The sequence below is a fragment of the Bubalus kerabau genome, chromosome 4 (assembly GCF_029407905.1).
Source record: "Bubalus kerabau isolate K-KA32 ecotype Philippines breed swamp buffalo chromosome 4, PCC_UOA_SB_1v2, whole genome shotgun sequence".
Classification (NCBI taxonomy): domain Eukaryota; kingdom Metazoa; phylum Chordata; class Mammalia; order Artiodactyla; family Bovidae; genus Bubalus; species Bubalus kerabau.
This window is the reverse complement of record NC_073627.1, coordinates 40,074,382-40,088,994: the sequence shown is the minus strand read 5'-3', so window position 1 is coordinate 40,088,994 and position 14,613 is coordinate 40,074,382. Positions and strand designations below refer to the sequence as shown.

Genomic DNA, 14,613 nt, shown 5'->3' with positions numbered 1-14,613 from the left:
GCTGCCTGGCCAAGGCTCTGTGTGCTTAGCCACAGAAGGGCCACCGGGGGGCCGTGCCTGGTGCCCTCCCGCCTGCCCCCACCTCGCCCACCTCGGCCTTGCCCATCTTGGCGGCCAGCTGCAGGGGCGTGAGGCCGTCATTGTTGCGTGTGGTCTCCAGCTCCCAGGTGCGGCTCCTCAGCAGGATCATGTCGTACATGCGCTTGACGAAGTCGTTCTGCGTCTTGAAGTCCTCGGCCACGGTCACCAGGGCGTGGAGGATGTTGTTTCCCCGTGAGTCCTGTGAGGTGATGTCCGTCTGCTCGTTCTCCATCAGCATCTGCACAATCTCGGGCTGGTTGGTACAGGCTGCCAGGGCCAGGGGTGTCTCACCTAAGGGAGAGGGGCACAGGGGCTCGGTTCTCTCCTGGGCCAGATCTTGACTTGGATCTTAGTCAAGATCTAAGATCCAGACCTTCGATCACGGTGATCGCCAAGGTCTAGGACTGGGCCTTCTCCTGACCATCTCAGTGGGAGTGGGAGACTGAAGTTGGATCATTGTTTCAACCTCCTAATGGGTCTCCCTGCTACCACCCTGGCCCTCCAACCCCATCCTCAGCACAGCAGCCAGACTAGTCTTGTTAACACAAAAGGCTCGCCTCACCCAGAGCTAAAGCTCAGGTTCCAACAACAGCTTACAAGGCTCTACACCTTCTGACATCATCTCCTCCACTCCCTTCCCACTCACTCCCCTCCAGCCACAAAGGCCTCTTCCTTTCCCTGCCCCCCTCACAGCACACACAGATGTTTTTCTACTTCAGGGCCTTTGCACATTCTGTTCCCTCTGCCAGGTGTACTGTTCCTTCTGCTGCATCACTTCCTCCCTCACTACCTCTGAGTCTTTGCTCAAACATCACCTGTTCAATGAATCACCCTAACTGCCCTGTTTAAAATTGAAACCCACTGCCTTCCTGCCCCAGAACTCCTGATCGCCTTCCCTTGCTTTGCTTTGCTATGCTGTGCTCAGTCATGTCCGACTCTTCTAGACTGCATGGACTGTAGCCTGCCAGGCTCCTCTGTCCATGGGATTCTCCAGGCAAGAATACTGGAGTGGGTTGCCATGTCCTCCTCCAGGGGATCTTCTCCAGGGATTGAACCTGCATCTCCTGCATTGGCAGGTGGATTCTTTACCACTGAGCCACCTGGGAAGCCCTCCCCTTGCTTTACTCTTTTTTTCAACAGCACTTATTATTTTCTAACCTATTACATAACATTCTTAGTTATCATGTTTATTATTGATGGTCTCTCTTCCATCTAGAATGGAAGTTTCATGAGGGTAGAGATCTTGGTTCTGTTCACAGATATATTTCAAATACCTAGAACAATGCCTGGTGTATATAGTAAATGACAAATATTTATTGAGAAAAGAGAAGGCAAGTGACTCACAGATGGTCACACATCAAAGGGGGGGACAGAATCAGGGCTTGACATCTAGTCTTATGCTGTTTCCCTGCCAATCTCCATCCTGTCGCCTCTCCTCATCCCACCTGACGAAGGTTTCCCAGCCAGGTCAGACCAGAGGCTGCCCAGACCCATCTAGTCCTGTAGGCTAACTAGTCCTGCAGGTTAAAAACAGTAAATAATAACAAAAAACACCCAGAAGAGAAAACAGATCCATGGCCATCAATCAGGGCCTTCTATCGAGGAAGAGGAGTTAACTACAAAGTTGTACTTGGAAATTTTTTGGTGGGATGAAGCTCTTTGTTCCCTGTCCTGATCATAGTGGTGGTTACCCAACTGTATGCATTTGTGGAAATGAACAGAACTCTACATTAAAATGAAGTAATTTCATTGTATCTACATTACATATATTAAAATTTTTATTTTTCACCTGGGATAAGGCTTCCCTGATGGCTCAGATGGTAGAGAATCTGCCTGCAATGCTGGAGACCCAGGTTCTATCCCTGGGTTGGGAAGATCCCTTGGAGAAGGGAATGGCTACTCACTCCAGTATTTTTGCCTAGAGAATTCCATGGACAGAGGAGCCTGGCGGGCTACAGTCCATGGGTCGCAGAGGGTTGGACATGACTGAAGGACTTAACAGCCTAACCCCAATTGTTTTTGGACTCCCTAGAGTGTTAGCCAGGGAATTTTCATCTTCTCACTTTTTCCTCCCTGTTGCAGTCCTGAGAGGCACTAAACACAGGGAACACAGGCCAGAGCTGGCAGCCTGAACGCCTACATTAGCTCCTTGCTACACAGGGACAAGTCATTTCCCTTCTTGGAACCTGTCTGCTCTCCCATCAACTAGGGTTTAAACTGGGTTCTCTCCTTGCCCTCCCTCCGGGTCCTGGTTCCCTGCAGAGGGCTGCTCAGGTGAATGCCTATGTCCCCTCTAAGACCCCCAGGGGACACTTCTGGAATGCAGGCTCCCCCATCTTCCCCACTACTCCGCTGCTTCCTCTCTGGTCCAGCCTGGTGGTCCCATTCAGATACATCAGTCCCTGCCGCCTCCCTGGTCACAGCTCTGTCCTCCAGGGTTCTCCCACACAACCCAGCAGGCAGAGGCTGGCAGTGGGGTCTCTAGCGCTCAGTCTGCTAGCGCCTATCTCAGGGAAGGAGCACCGCCCCGCCCCGCCCTCCGCCCCCTCCGGAACCAAGACCCTGGACCCCAACCCGGGCGGGGGCGCACCCACCGAAGTAGAAGCCTTCGTGCTGGTACTTGGGGTTGAAGAAGACCCCCTTGGCGTGGGCATTGACGTCCGCCCCAGCCGCGATGAGCGCCGCGGTGATATCTCCTTGCCGCCGCTCGATGGCGATGTTGAGCGCCGTCTGCCCTGTGGACCGGTCGGGGTGGGTGAGGGGCGCTCAGCTGCTGGGACCCGGGGTACCACGCGCTCTCTGGCCGTTCCTTTCTCTAGCCTGTGTACCCTCCATGGATCATGGAGAAATACTAGCTGCCTGTCTGGTCGGCGTCGCCCAGCTACCAAGAGTCCCAACTTCATTCTTTGCTTCATTCACTCTTGCCTGGAAGCAAGGATTATCCTTGGAGCATCTGTTCTGTGCTCCAATGGGAACACAACGGGACAGGGCTACGGTTTTAATTCTGGTCCTCTGAAAGCTCACAGTCTCCCTGAGAATTTAGTGCTACGATGGGGGAAGTACAGGGGCTGTGGTACCTAGACGTGCTCTTAACACAACCTGGAGGACTGGGGTGCTTCCCAGAAGTGGCCTCTCAGCTGGGATCACAAAAGTGTAGCCAGGCTGGATGGGGCCAACTCAAAGCCTCCTAACTCAGGATAAGAGGTTAGAACTTCAGGGACTTCACCAGTGGTCTAGTGGCTGACTCCATGCTACCAGTGCAGGGGGCCTGGGTGTCACCCCTGGTCAAGGGACTAGATCCCAAATGCTACAACTAAGACCTGGGGCAGTCAAATAAGTAAATATTACATATTTTTTTTTAAAAAGAGATTAGAACTTTATCTTAAAGGCTACAGGAAGGCATAAAGGCACTGAAGCAGAGAAGTGACATGACCAAAGTTTGGGGGTTTGTACATATGTGTTTCAGATCACTCTGGCTGCAAAATTGGAAGATGCGTTAAAAGGAGGCCAGACGTGTGAAGAGCTGTCCATCCAGTGCACCCAAAGATCCTTAGGAGGAAGAGTCCTCAGGATGGTCTGTGGGCTTTGGAGGAGGTGTGCTTCAGGCAAGATCCAGGCATCTAGCCTGGGTGCTGGGTGCACAGTGCCCTGATGACTAAGAAAGAGAACAGGGGAGAAGAAGCAGGGAGGGGGCAGGGGGACATTGACCCTGTTGGTGGAGCCTAGAGAACCTCCAGACGGAGGGGACCGGAAGCCTGGGGGGGAGGGAGGTCTCAGAACTTTCTACCAGAAAGAGCATTTTCCAAAGAGCTGTAATCATGCCATACATAAAAGTTAAGCCTGGTGGATTAAAAAAACTAAGAGTTTTTAAAAACCGGTAAATTGTTTGTAAACTAAACTTTTAATTTATTTATTTTAATTGGAGGATAATTTACAATATTGCGACTTTTTGCAGGGAAAACCTTCTTAAGCAAAATCCAAAATGCAGAAACCATAAAGAAAAAAACCGATATATTTGCTTACATAAAAATTAAACACATTTGCTTGCATAAAAATTAAACACATTTCTGTGAAACAAGTGATAGACTGCAGGAAATATTTGAGATGAATAAAAGAGGCAATGTGTTTTTAAGAGTCCATAATGGATTAAGAGCTGCTACAAATCAATAAAAAGACAAGAAGCCTAAAAGAAAACTGAGAAAAGATTATTAACAAGCACCTCACAGGGAAGAAAACACACACAGCCAATACAGAAAATGAAAGATATTTAGAATCAGTGGTAATCAGGAAGAGGAAATTTTGAACTTAATGATTTAACCCTTTTCACCCACCAGACTGGCAAAAACCAATAACAGTAATAATATATATATACATAAATAGATACACATAAATAAACTTACTTTATCCCCTGAGAAAAGTTAAATTCCCAAGCAAGGTTCCCACCTGCAAAAAGCTGACATGTGTAGCACCCATGACATATCAGCAAAATGACATCAAGTTATTCTTGGGCCAGTCATTTGTATCACAAGCACATCATAAGATCCTAACAGGATGTTTATTGACTCCAAACAATCAAAGACACAACTTACTGATAATCCACAATGGATTCCCTGAGCAGGAAACAGCCCACGTTTGGTCTCACTGCCCCCTCTCCAGCCCACCTCGGACAGAAGCCATAAAACCAAGACCCACATGGGGCTGTAATCATGAAAATGGTGATTTGACTTCCCTAGTAGTCCAGTGGCTAAGACTTCATGCTCCCAGTGCAGGGGGGGCCTGGGTTCAATCCTTGGTGGGGGAACTAGATCCCACATAGAGCACAACTAAAGATCTCACATGCCACAACTAAATTTCCCACGTGCTGCAACTAAGACCAGGAACAATAAAAATAAATATTTTTTAAACTGGAGTGTCTTATATTTTAGACATGGTGCCTATGACATATTTTTGTGAAAAAAATACTGATGATACAATACTACCAGTTGCCATGTGCTAGCCCTGCCCAGTTCTCTAACCTCATCTCCAGCCTTCTTGCCATCACTCAGCTGTGTCAAGTTCAGTCCTATCTTGGGCTTTCGCTCTTGCCTTGTCCTGGAGCCTTATCATGCTAGCTTCAGGTGCTCTCTGACCACCCACACTCTTGATGTGTGGTGGTCACTCTTGATGACATTATCTTTTCTGGTTTTTGTTTTTTTTTAACTTTCCTTTTCATAGAGATTTCCATCAGTTTTGAAATTACCTTATTTAGAGCCAAGAAGCTTCATCTGGTCTTGTTCAATCCTGTGCTCTGGGGCCAAAAGCACTGCCTGGCACATGGTCAGTGCTTCTGATTGTTTGTAGAATGAAGGAAGGTGCTGGGCACCATGTTAAGTGCTTTGGGCTTCAGAGACAGCAATGCTAGTGTGTGGCATGATCCCCCCTGCCCCCCCACAGGCAAGTACCTTCATAGGCCTCCTCCGTGTACTCGGCATTGATGAACCTGTCTAGGATGTCATTTTCCTCAGCAAAGGCGAGAAGGGTCCGCACGATCTCCTTGGTGTTGGGGTTGATGTTTAACAAGGCCTTCATCAGGCAGGTCTTCCCCGTGTCCAAGGCTGTCAGCTTGTGCATGAGGAAGTCTGCAGGCAGGAGGGCAGGATGGAGCCTCAGTACAGTGGGGCCCGGCTGCCCTGGGCCCGCCCAGCCCGGAGGAGGGGAGACTGGATCGTGGGGGCTGCAGCCCCAGACCGCAAGACCCTGCCCAGGCCCTCCGCCGAGCTCCCTGCCCCAAGCTCCTCCCCTCCCTCTTTCCTGTCCAGTTCTTCCTCCTCCAGCCCCCTGGCTGGCCCCTCCTCCTCCCAGGTGAGTTACCCAAAGTCTTATCAGAGACCTTTTGCTCATGGCCTTCTGCACCATCTCCCTGGCAGGGGGCAGTCCCACCCACTGCCTGACTTCCCACTGTCCACCTCAGAAATCTCAAGCCCACCACCCCTCACCCTGGTTGCTTACACATAGAGCTAGCCGCCTCCCTTTAACTCGCTATTTCCCTGGTCCCCAAGATGGCTCAGGCCCCACCAGCCACCAAGTCTTGGGAGACACCACCCTGGATTCATTCACTCCTCATGTCTTTGAGTCCACGAAGAGTTGTTCTCCGTCTCCCAGGCCTGCTGCTGGGGTTCCAGCTCTGCCTGAACAGCGGCCTTCTCCAGATTTACCCCCATCCTCCGCCGAGTAGCCAGATCATGACCACAACCTGTCTAAGCCCTTCCATGGCTCCCCACTGCCCTCAGAATCAGGTTCGAAGTCACCAGCCCAGCATTTAAGGCTGGAAGTCAAGGCAAGTGGTGGGGGAGGGAGGGAGGTGGACGGCAGGGGCCGAGCAGGAGCCCCAACCCTGAGCCCTGGGCCAGGGGCGGGCACTGACCGGGCACGTCCAGGCTGTGGCGCCGCTTGCAAAGCTCCTGCAGCTCCCCCAGCAGCTCCAGCAGCTCCTCCACGCAGCCCTCCGACACCGCCGTAAAGATGCGTTTCTTCAGCCGCTTCTTTTTGCGCCTTTGCTCTTCCTTGGCCAGGTTTGCGCTGAGGCCAGAAAATGTTTCCAGCTCACAACGTGTGCACTGCCCCTCCCCAGGGTCTCACCTTCCTCCGACAGAGCCACTGTGCCCACAGGCTCTGCCCACAGGGCACTGCACTGGTATTTACACCTTCATGTGCCCTTCACAATGCCTGACGTCCTCTCCCTTAGTGCTTGGGGAAGGGGCGGGGGGATTCGTGTGCTGCTCCGCTTCTAATCCAAAGGCAATCACGTTTTAGCAAACTGTATCTCTGGTTCCACATTGTAATGATCAGGAAAGATTCATACCTAACTGTTCATCATGAAGACCTCGAAAGCACGAGATCACAGGAAGAGAAACTGCACCTTCATATTTTGTGTTGTTTGAATATTTTTAATATATTCAAATATCTCTCTCCCCACCCCCACACTCGAAATAGGCAGCTGTAGTAACGCATTGCTGCGTAATCCTTCTCTGTGTGTGTGTTCTTGTAAAACACACACTGATGTTTGATGGTTGCATGCATGTATTTTTAGTTTAAGTATATGGCATTGCATTAAGTTCTCATTCTGTTGCGTGCTGTTATTCTGGTGTTTTATGATGAATGGATATTACTTTTATAAAATGTAATACTCCTTCCCTTCCCCCAAAAAATGACCTACAGGCCACTGCCACGGGCCCAGACATTGGGCCCAGACATTAGGCCCAGCAGTGGCGGCCTCTTTCTGTCTTCTGCAGGGTCCTGGTGCCTGGCCCTCTAGCACTGCCTGGGGGCACAGTGGGAGGAGAGGGAGGGCCCGGCTCACCTGGGACTGTTGGGATTGGACGGGGTCTCTGTCACATCATCCTGAGGAGATTGTGGGGAATCCATGTCATCACAGTTGCCAGAGACACTGGAGGGGAGTGGGGAGGGACAAGTTTTTAAATGGACAATGGTGGCATGCCACAGCCAGGCCCGGCCGTGTGGTCCAGGGCAAGTCCCTGCCTACCCACTGGAGCCAAGGGCTGGAGTACTCACCATTGCCGGATGTTGGAGTCCATGGGCTTAGAGAAGATGGGGGGAGAGGTCTTGGCAACCGTGGGGTTGGGCTCGAACCCTTCTATCTCCAGGAAGAAGTGTGCACTGGAGGGACACCCAAACAAGCCCATTAGAGCTGGGCAGGGCTTGTTCACCTGTGTGTCCTGCAGCCCCGCTGCAAGGGTGCCCACCTTGCTGAGTGCTCACTCTCGGTTAGGCCCAGACAAGCCTGGAAGGCCCAGAGCTAGTCCAGAAATGAGGCATAAGCAAGATGAGGGCAGGGCTCACTGATACATTGGCCCCCACCTTCCTGTCTCCTGCCCATCAAAAGCCCTTCTGACTTGACCTAAAATCAAATCATTCTTCCAAAAGAGAGGAGCAAACCCCTAGTTGAGAGCCTAAGGCCAGGCTTCTAGGCTGCCTCTGCCTCTCCTGTTGTGTGGCCCTAGGTAGTCACTCACTTTCTCTGGGTCAAGTGTCCTCCCCTAGAGATACTGGGCTAGATGCTCCCTAAAGCCTGGACTCAGGAGCAGCGCTGCTCCAGAGCTGTCTCCTTATGGACCATCCAGCTGAAATGGGCATCAGCAATCACCCTATGCGATCGATCACCTTCCTCTGCACCCCCAGAACTGTCACCCCAAAGTTGTCCCCATGCCACTACGGCAGCTCTGACCCAGCGACTAAAGACACATCTGCTAGCAGCTCAGCCCCAAAACATCCTGGCTGAGATGTGCTGACTGTCTCCAGGCAGAGCCGGACGACTCTCACACCAGCAGCCCTTTCCCCAGTTGGTCCAGCCCCTGCCCTTCCTCCATCCCACCCTACCTCTCTGGGCTCAGTAGTGCATTTACTAACAAACATTTACACGTACAATCTGCCAAGCACTATTTTAGGAGCTGGGGAACACTGTGGTGAACAAGTAGACAAAAATGCCTCCCCTTGCAAAGCTCCTGTCCCAGTGGGTTGGTAAGAAGAGACCAGGTTAGAGCACAGGGAAGCCATCGCTTTCCTTGCTCTAGACAACAACACATTGTCTTTCATCTGTAAGTTCTTCAGTGGCGGGAACTACAGTTGCTGCATCCTAAGTCTCTAGAACCCAACCCTGATCATGATACTCAGAAGCCTAACAATGGATGAGTGGAAGGATGGATAGGTGAAAGATAAATGAGTTGAAAAAAGAATGACTAGTTGGACAGATGAGTGGATGGTTGAATAGGTAGGTAGATGATGGATAGTTTGGAAGGATGAATGGATGGATGGATAGATGAGGAATGAATACTTGGCTGGATAAACAGGTGGACAGATGGAGAGACCAATAAGGAAACAGACCAACACAACCCTAAACTGTAAACTGTGGGAGGTTGCTTCCCTCAACAGGAAGCTGAAGGCTGTGACTGAGAAAGAAGGTCTTCAGTGTCGGGAAGAAGGGTAACAAGAGTTGAGCTGCAAAGGACCCAGTTGTGGGTCAGGAGCTAACTCCTGGGACGGCCTGTCTCACACCTGCCCCGCCTGCCGATGCACATGCCTTATCTCACCCACCAGCATGAGTAGATGTCAAGGTCTTGGCCAGGTGACATCCTGGCTCCTGACCCGCAGCAGCTGCTCTTTGTTTACTCCTATCTTTGACCCAGCCCAAAAGGAGCCACCACCCACGTGTTGTTAACACAGGCAGGCAGACAGCCCTGCATCATTTCTCCTGCACTTCTATTCCTCTGAAGGCAGAGAACGATCCCTAGGCAACCCCTGAGCTGGGGAGGACTCTCTGTTACTTTGTCCCATGGAGAGCCCAAGGGCTCTGAGCTTCAGGGCCCTCTATAGCCTTTGTCCTGTGCCTGTGTCCCTGGGCAAGGCAAGGCCCAGGGGACAGGAACCCCAGCAGCCTCTCACAGAGAGGGGCATGATGCTTCAGGAAAAGCTCCAGGTCCAAAAATTTCTCTCAAATCTGGAGTTTTGGGTGCCTCCAATTTCACCGTTAGTACATATTTCCTTAGCAGTCAGAACTGCCATCTTTATTTATGTATAATATTTAATTTTCTTTTTCTTTGTAAACCTGAGTCCTATACTCAGTTCTGAGGGAGATGCTTAAATCTTTGGGGTCTGGGGAGAAGTAGGCACGTGAGGGCCCTCAAAAAGCCTTGGGAAGGAGAAGGGATCACCTATTCGGAAGACCAAGGTCACACCTCACCCCAGGCCCTTGGCTGGGCAGGGGTCATGGGCAGAGCTGAGCCTGGAACTAAGTTCATGAGCCAGGCTGGGCCCAGAAGGGCAGCCTGACTGCACGAAGAATCTGGGATTTTCCTAGAACGCTGTCCTCAGTCCTTCTGAGGTCCAAACCTCCCCTGGGAAAGTGAGAGAGGAGGGAAGGGGGACGGGAGGCAGGAAGCTTCAAAGTTATCTCTGCTCTAGGACTGGCCTGGAGGACCAGGGTTAAGACTATGTTTAATGCAGGGAAGGGGTGTTTGATCCCTGATGGGGGTACTAAGATCCCACTTGCCATGAGGAAAAAACAAACAACCCAGGTATCTCTGCTCCTACTCAGGCAAGCCTCTCCAGAAACAGGCTTCCCCCACAGGCCTCTGACACCTGTCTGATCTCCATGTCTGCCCAGTCTTCTCTCTTATGCTCCAGGTTGGAGCTTCCACCTGAGTGTGCCTCTAGTACCTCTCAGCCAGCATTTCACACCTGAACTTGGCTCTTTCCTCCTGACCTTGCTCCTGCTCCTCTGAAGTACTGTTGTCAGAGACAGCCCTGTCATCCATCCAGGTCCCCCCATCAGAACTGAAAATGTCTCTCCGTCCTCCTTCGCCCTCTCCTCCCAGAGTTGATACTTCAGACTTCATGATGCTAATACCGCTTTGATCCCTGCCTGGTTCTCCATGCCTCACCACCAGGCTAACCACCTATCACCTGGGCAACAATCACAACAGGCTCCCCTCTGATCCATCATCCACACAGATCACCCGAAGGATCATTGCTGCTGCTGCTAAGTCGCTTCAGTCATGTCCGACTCTGTGCGACCCCATAGACGGCAGCCCACCAGGCTCCTCTCTCCCTGGGATTCTCCAGGCAAGAATACTGAAGTGGGTTGCCATTTCCTTCTCTAATGCATGCATGCATGCTAAGTTGCTTCAGTTGTGTCCAACTCTGTGTGACCCTATGGACAGCAGCCCACCAGGCTACTCCATCCACAGGATTCTCTAGGCAAGAATACTGGAGTGGGTTGCCATTTCCTTCTCCAAGAGTATCATTTCCACAATGCAAACCTCACCATACCCTCCCTCTCACACAAAAGCCCTCCATAGCTCCCCACTTCCCCCAAGATATCCAATCTCAACTGACAGCCAAGACCCAGCCTCAGAGGGGTTCATCTCCCCCACCTACCCAGCACTTTAGACACATGGGACTCCTCACTGGTTCCTGCCCCAAGCACTGCCTGGAATGCTCTTTCCCTTCCTGTCTACCTGCCATCGTCCACGGTAATACCAGCTCTTCTACAAAGTACCCACAGAATCAGAACAACCCGCCCCTCCTCAGGCCCAGACCACCCTCTCTCCAGGCCACTCCCCAAATTCTCCCTGGGGCCCCCCCTCACCATCCAGACTGTGAGCAGAGGTGGGTGTTCTTTCTCTCGTGTCCCAATCTCCCCAGCCTGGGCCCAGCCCTGGGCCTGGTGCTTGAAAGACCTCAGCAATTATCACTCGAACCAACAGAAGGGAAAGCACCAAGCTCACCTCGGCCTAAAACAGGCCTGGGACGGGGTAAAGGAGGTGGGGCAAACGGGCCAAGCTAGACTGGGGCCCACCAGGTCCAAGGGAAGCACAGCTGGGGTGAGGGAGGGCACTCAGGTTGAAAGTGAGCGAGTTAGTCACTCAGTCGTGTCTGACTCTGCAACCCCATGGACTGTAACCCACCAGGCTTCTCTGCCCATGGGATTCTCCAGGCAAAAATACTGGAGTGGGTTGCCATGCCCTCCTCCAGGGGATCTTCCTAACCCTGGGATCAAACCCAGGTCTCCCCCATTGCAAGCAGATTCTTTACTAGAGCTACTCCTCAGGCTGAAGGGCACCAAATCAGCTGAGGGGGCGGGGGACTGCAATGGGGTCAGCTCAAGGGCCAGCTATGACCCCAGAGAAGTACTTTCTCTGCTCCCACCTCCCCTGCATCCTCACCTGGGAGTGGTCATAACTGTCCCGGCCCTGCCCCATTCCCAGGGGCCCTGGGGACTGACAATGACAATAACAACAAGGAAGACAAAGTTCAAGGCAATAAAACACCATCAGGGCCAACAAGTTTTGTGCCAAGCACCTTGTTGGCACAACTGCAATTAACCATCACTCTATGGACTGGTGCCCCCCTTACACAGGTGGAGTTGGAGAGCTTGAATTACCTGGCTGGGCACCCAGTGGCTATGAAATCCCCTCAGGGGACACGGAAAATGTACCCAAGAGGGAGCCCCTGCTAACCTGAAATTTCCACCCACTTTTCAGCGTCTTGTCTCAAGATGACTTCCAGCAACTCCCTGCCTCCCCAGAAACCTTTCTGAATGTTTCTGCCTCGGTGCCCCAGTCCCTCCAGTCGTACTGACCTCTCCAGCTCAGCCCCAGAGTATGTAGGGCTCCCCGCTCCACACACATACATCCCCACTTATACCTGGCTGGGCACCGGGCCACCCCAGATGAGATGAGAATGGCGTCTCAGGTCCACCCCCAGCAAGTGCTCCCTGAAAGTGGACGCCAGGCCCCTCCCATGCCTCTCACGGCAGCACCCAGGCCCACATCTACTGGCCCTACCTCTTTTTGGTGGGGGTGATCTCAGATGGCCTCTTCTCCTGCATGATGGCAGGGTTCACAAAGGGGATGGTGGCTCTTCTGCCCGTGAGGGGCACCATCTCCTTGGGGTGGGCTTTCATGGCTGGAACACAATTGCAGTGCAGATGCTCAGGTTGAGGGGACAGGGAGGAGCTTCAGGGGGGTTTTCAGACCATGTGGCCCCTGCTCATACCCCCTAGGATGGAACGCTCATTCTATCTTTCCAGGCTGCCAACCCTGCATAGGGTTGACGTCCCTGGTGGCTCAGATGGTAAAGAGTCTGCCTGCAGTGCAGGAGACCTGGGTTCGATCCCTGGGTCAGGAAGGTGCCCTGGAGAAGGGCATGGCAACCCAATCTAGTATTCTTGCCTGGGAAATCCCATAGACGGAGGAGCCTGGCGGGCTACAGTCCATGGGGTCACAAACAGTCAGACACGACTGAGTGACTAACACAACTGTGTATAGATGGTCCCTGCAGTTTCTCTTGATCCCTGCTTCAGCACCCCTGCTCCTGGGGGTCCTAGGAGAGCCCATCAGCGCTTCCAGGTAGAGACCACCATGCCCTTGACTTCTCTCCAGTCATCTGCCCCAGCCTCACTCATCTCCAGGTAGATTCCTGAGAATTAACTCTGCTTTTTAAGTGTCTCAGGATCTGTGTTCAGAATGCTCCTTGACAGAGCAGGACTGTCACCTCCTTTGTTCTAGACACTATGCTCCTAGTAATACCTCCCAGCTCTCTCTGGTTTTTTAATTTCTCACACCCCCGGTGCTCTCTTCTGCTAACACACAGGTCATCTTTCTCCGCTCCCCAAAGCTGAGTGTAACCAGCCTAGTGGCTATCTGCCCATTGGAGGGAGCAGCTGAGCCTCACCCCACTCAGCACAGACCTGTCTCACTGATGCTCATATGGGCTGGACCCTATGTTGGGCTGGAGGGAGTACTGGAAAGAGGAACTGCTACGTCTTCCAAGAAAACTGAAAGGAACTTAGAGGTTTCTGTGTGGATGGGGAGGCCTGTCCAGGCAGAGGGGATAGCCTGAGCAAAGACCAGAGGTCAAGAAAGTTCAGCAAGGAACAAGGAGCTGGTGTGACTGGACCCCTGGGCAGTAAGAGGCTCGAGAGCATGTTGGGCCTGGAACAGCAGCAGGAGTTGCTGTTCCTGAACTGAGCCTGAAGGCAGGGGGGACATGAGAGGGATCTGGGTCCTATAGGAGACAGCACGAGGGAGAGGGAGGAGACCAGAGGCCAGGAGGAGGCTGCCGCCGGGACCAGCCAGCTGGGGTGGTGGGCTGGCCCTAGAGGAAGGGGCGGACAGAGGAAAGGGTTGTGTGGATAGGAGCTGACTCTGCAGTTAGTTTGAGCCACCCTTGGAGACACGGAGAGGCCAGAGGGGGTGATTTCTATAAGAAGAGCCCGGCTGGGTGGAGGGGGGCCATTGGTGATCCTGACCCACATAGGAGAGCTCTCTGGAGGAGGTGTCTGGATTGTGCTGTGTTCTGACTGTGTGTATTAGTGTTAGTCGCTCAGTCATATCCGACTCTTTGCAACCCCATGAACTGTAGCCCACCAGGCTCCTCTGTTCATGGAATTCTCCAGGCAAGAATACTGGATTGGGTTGCCATTCCCTTCTCCAGGGGATCTTCCCAACCCAGGGATGGAACCCAGGTTTCCTGCATTGTAGGCAAATTCTTTACCGTCTGAGCCACCAAGGAAGCCTGATATGTAGAATTACACTATTACAATGATTTTATGTTGTATTTTTAGCCATATACGTTTTGTTGGAGGCCTGGTTACAGACTTGGTATTGTAAGAGACCATAATCTTATAAATTAGACAAGATATAAGTAATGGATCTAGCGACACTGACAAAGACATAGAGCAGCAGGGAGGCACAAAGCACAGACAAATTTGAAAACAAATTAAAACAGCGATTAATCAGTTTAAGGGGAAGATTTTCCTTAGCCCTGGAAAACAGATTTAAACCAGTATTTTTAAAGATAGAAACCATAAGATTATAACCACATCTACCAGTTTACTCAGTCCCCTATAACTCATCCTTTCTGTTAACAGCTTTATGAAGCCATCAGGTTTCCCATTACAATTATTCGCACTGCTCCGAAGTCCCTTTTATAAATCTTCTTGAAGGGGAGGCATTTTTGCAGAGGCATCAGAGT

At 51.9% G+C, this 14,613-nt stretch overlaps 1 protein-coding gene across 1 annotated transcript in view; it reads right to left on the bottom strand.

Annotated features, from left to right (window-relative positions):
- LOC129649455 (transient receptor potential cation channel subfamily V member 3-like) overlaps positions 1 to 14,613 on the bottom strand; it is a 58,052-nt gene that overhangs the window by 14,367 nt on the left and 29,072 nt on the right. The window contains exons 15-21 of the mRNA XM_055576890.1: positions 12,423 to 12,543; positions 7,633 to 7,737; positions 7,421 to 7,507; positions 6,485 to 6,639; positions 5,523 to 5,699; positions 2,676 to 2,816; positions 92 to 372 (exon numbers count right to left, since the gene is read on the bottom strand). Coding sequence (XP_055432865.1) covers positions 92 to 372; positions 2,676 to 2,816; positions 5,523 to 5,699; positions 6,485 to 6,639; positions 7,421 to 7,507; positions 7,633 to 7,737; positions 12,423 to 12,543 — 1,067 coding nt within the window. The remainder of the gene's footprint in view (positions 1 to 91; positions 373 to 2,675; positions 2,817 to 5,522; positions 5,700 to 6,484; positions 6,640 to 7,420; positions 7,508 to 7,632; positions 7,738 to 12,422; positions 12,544 to 14,613) is intronic.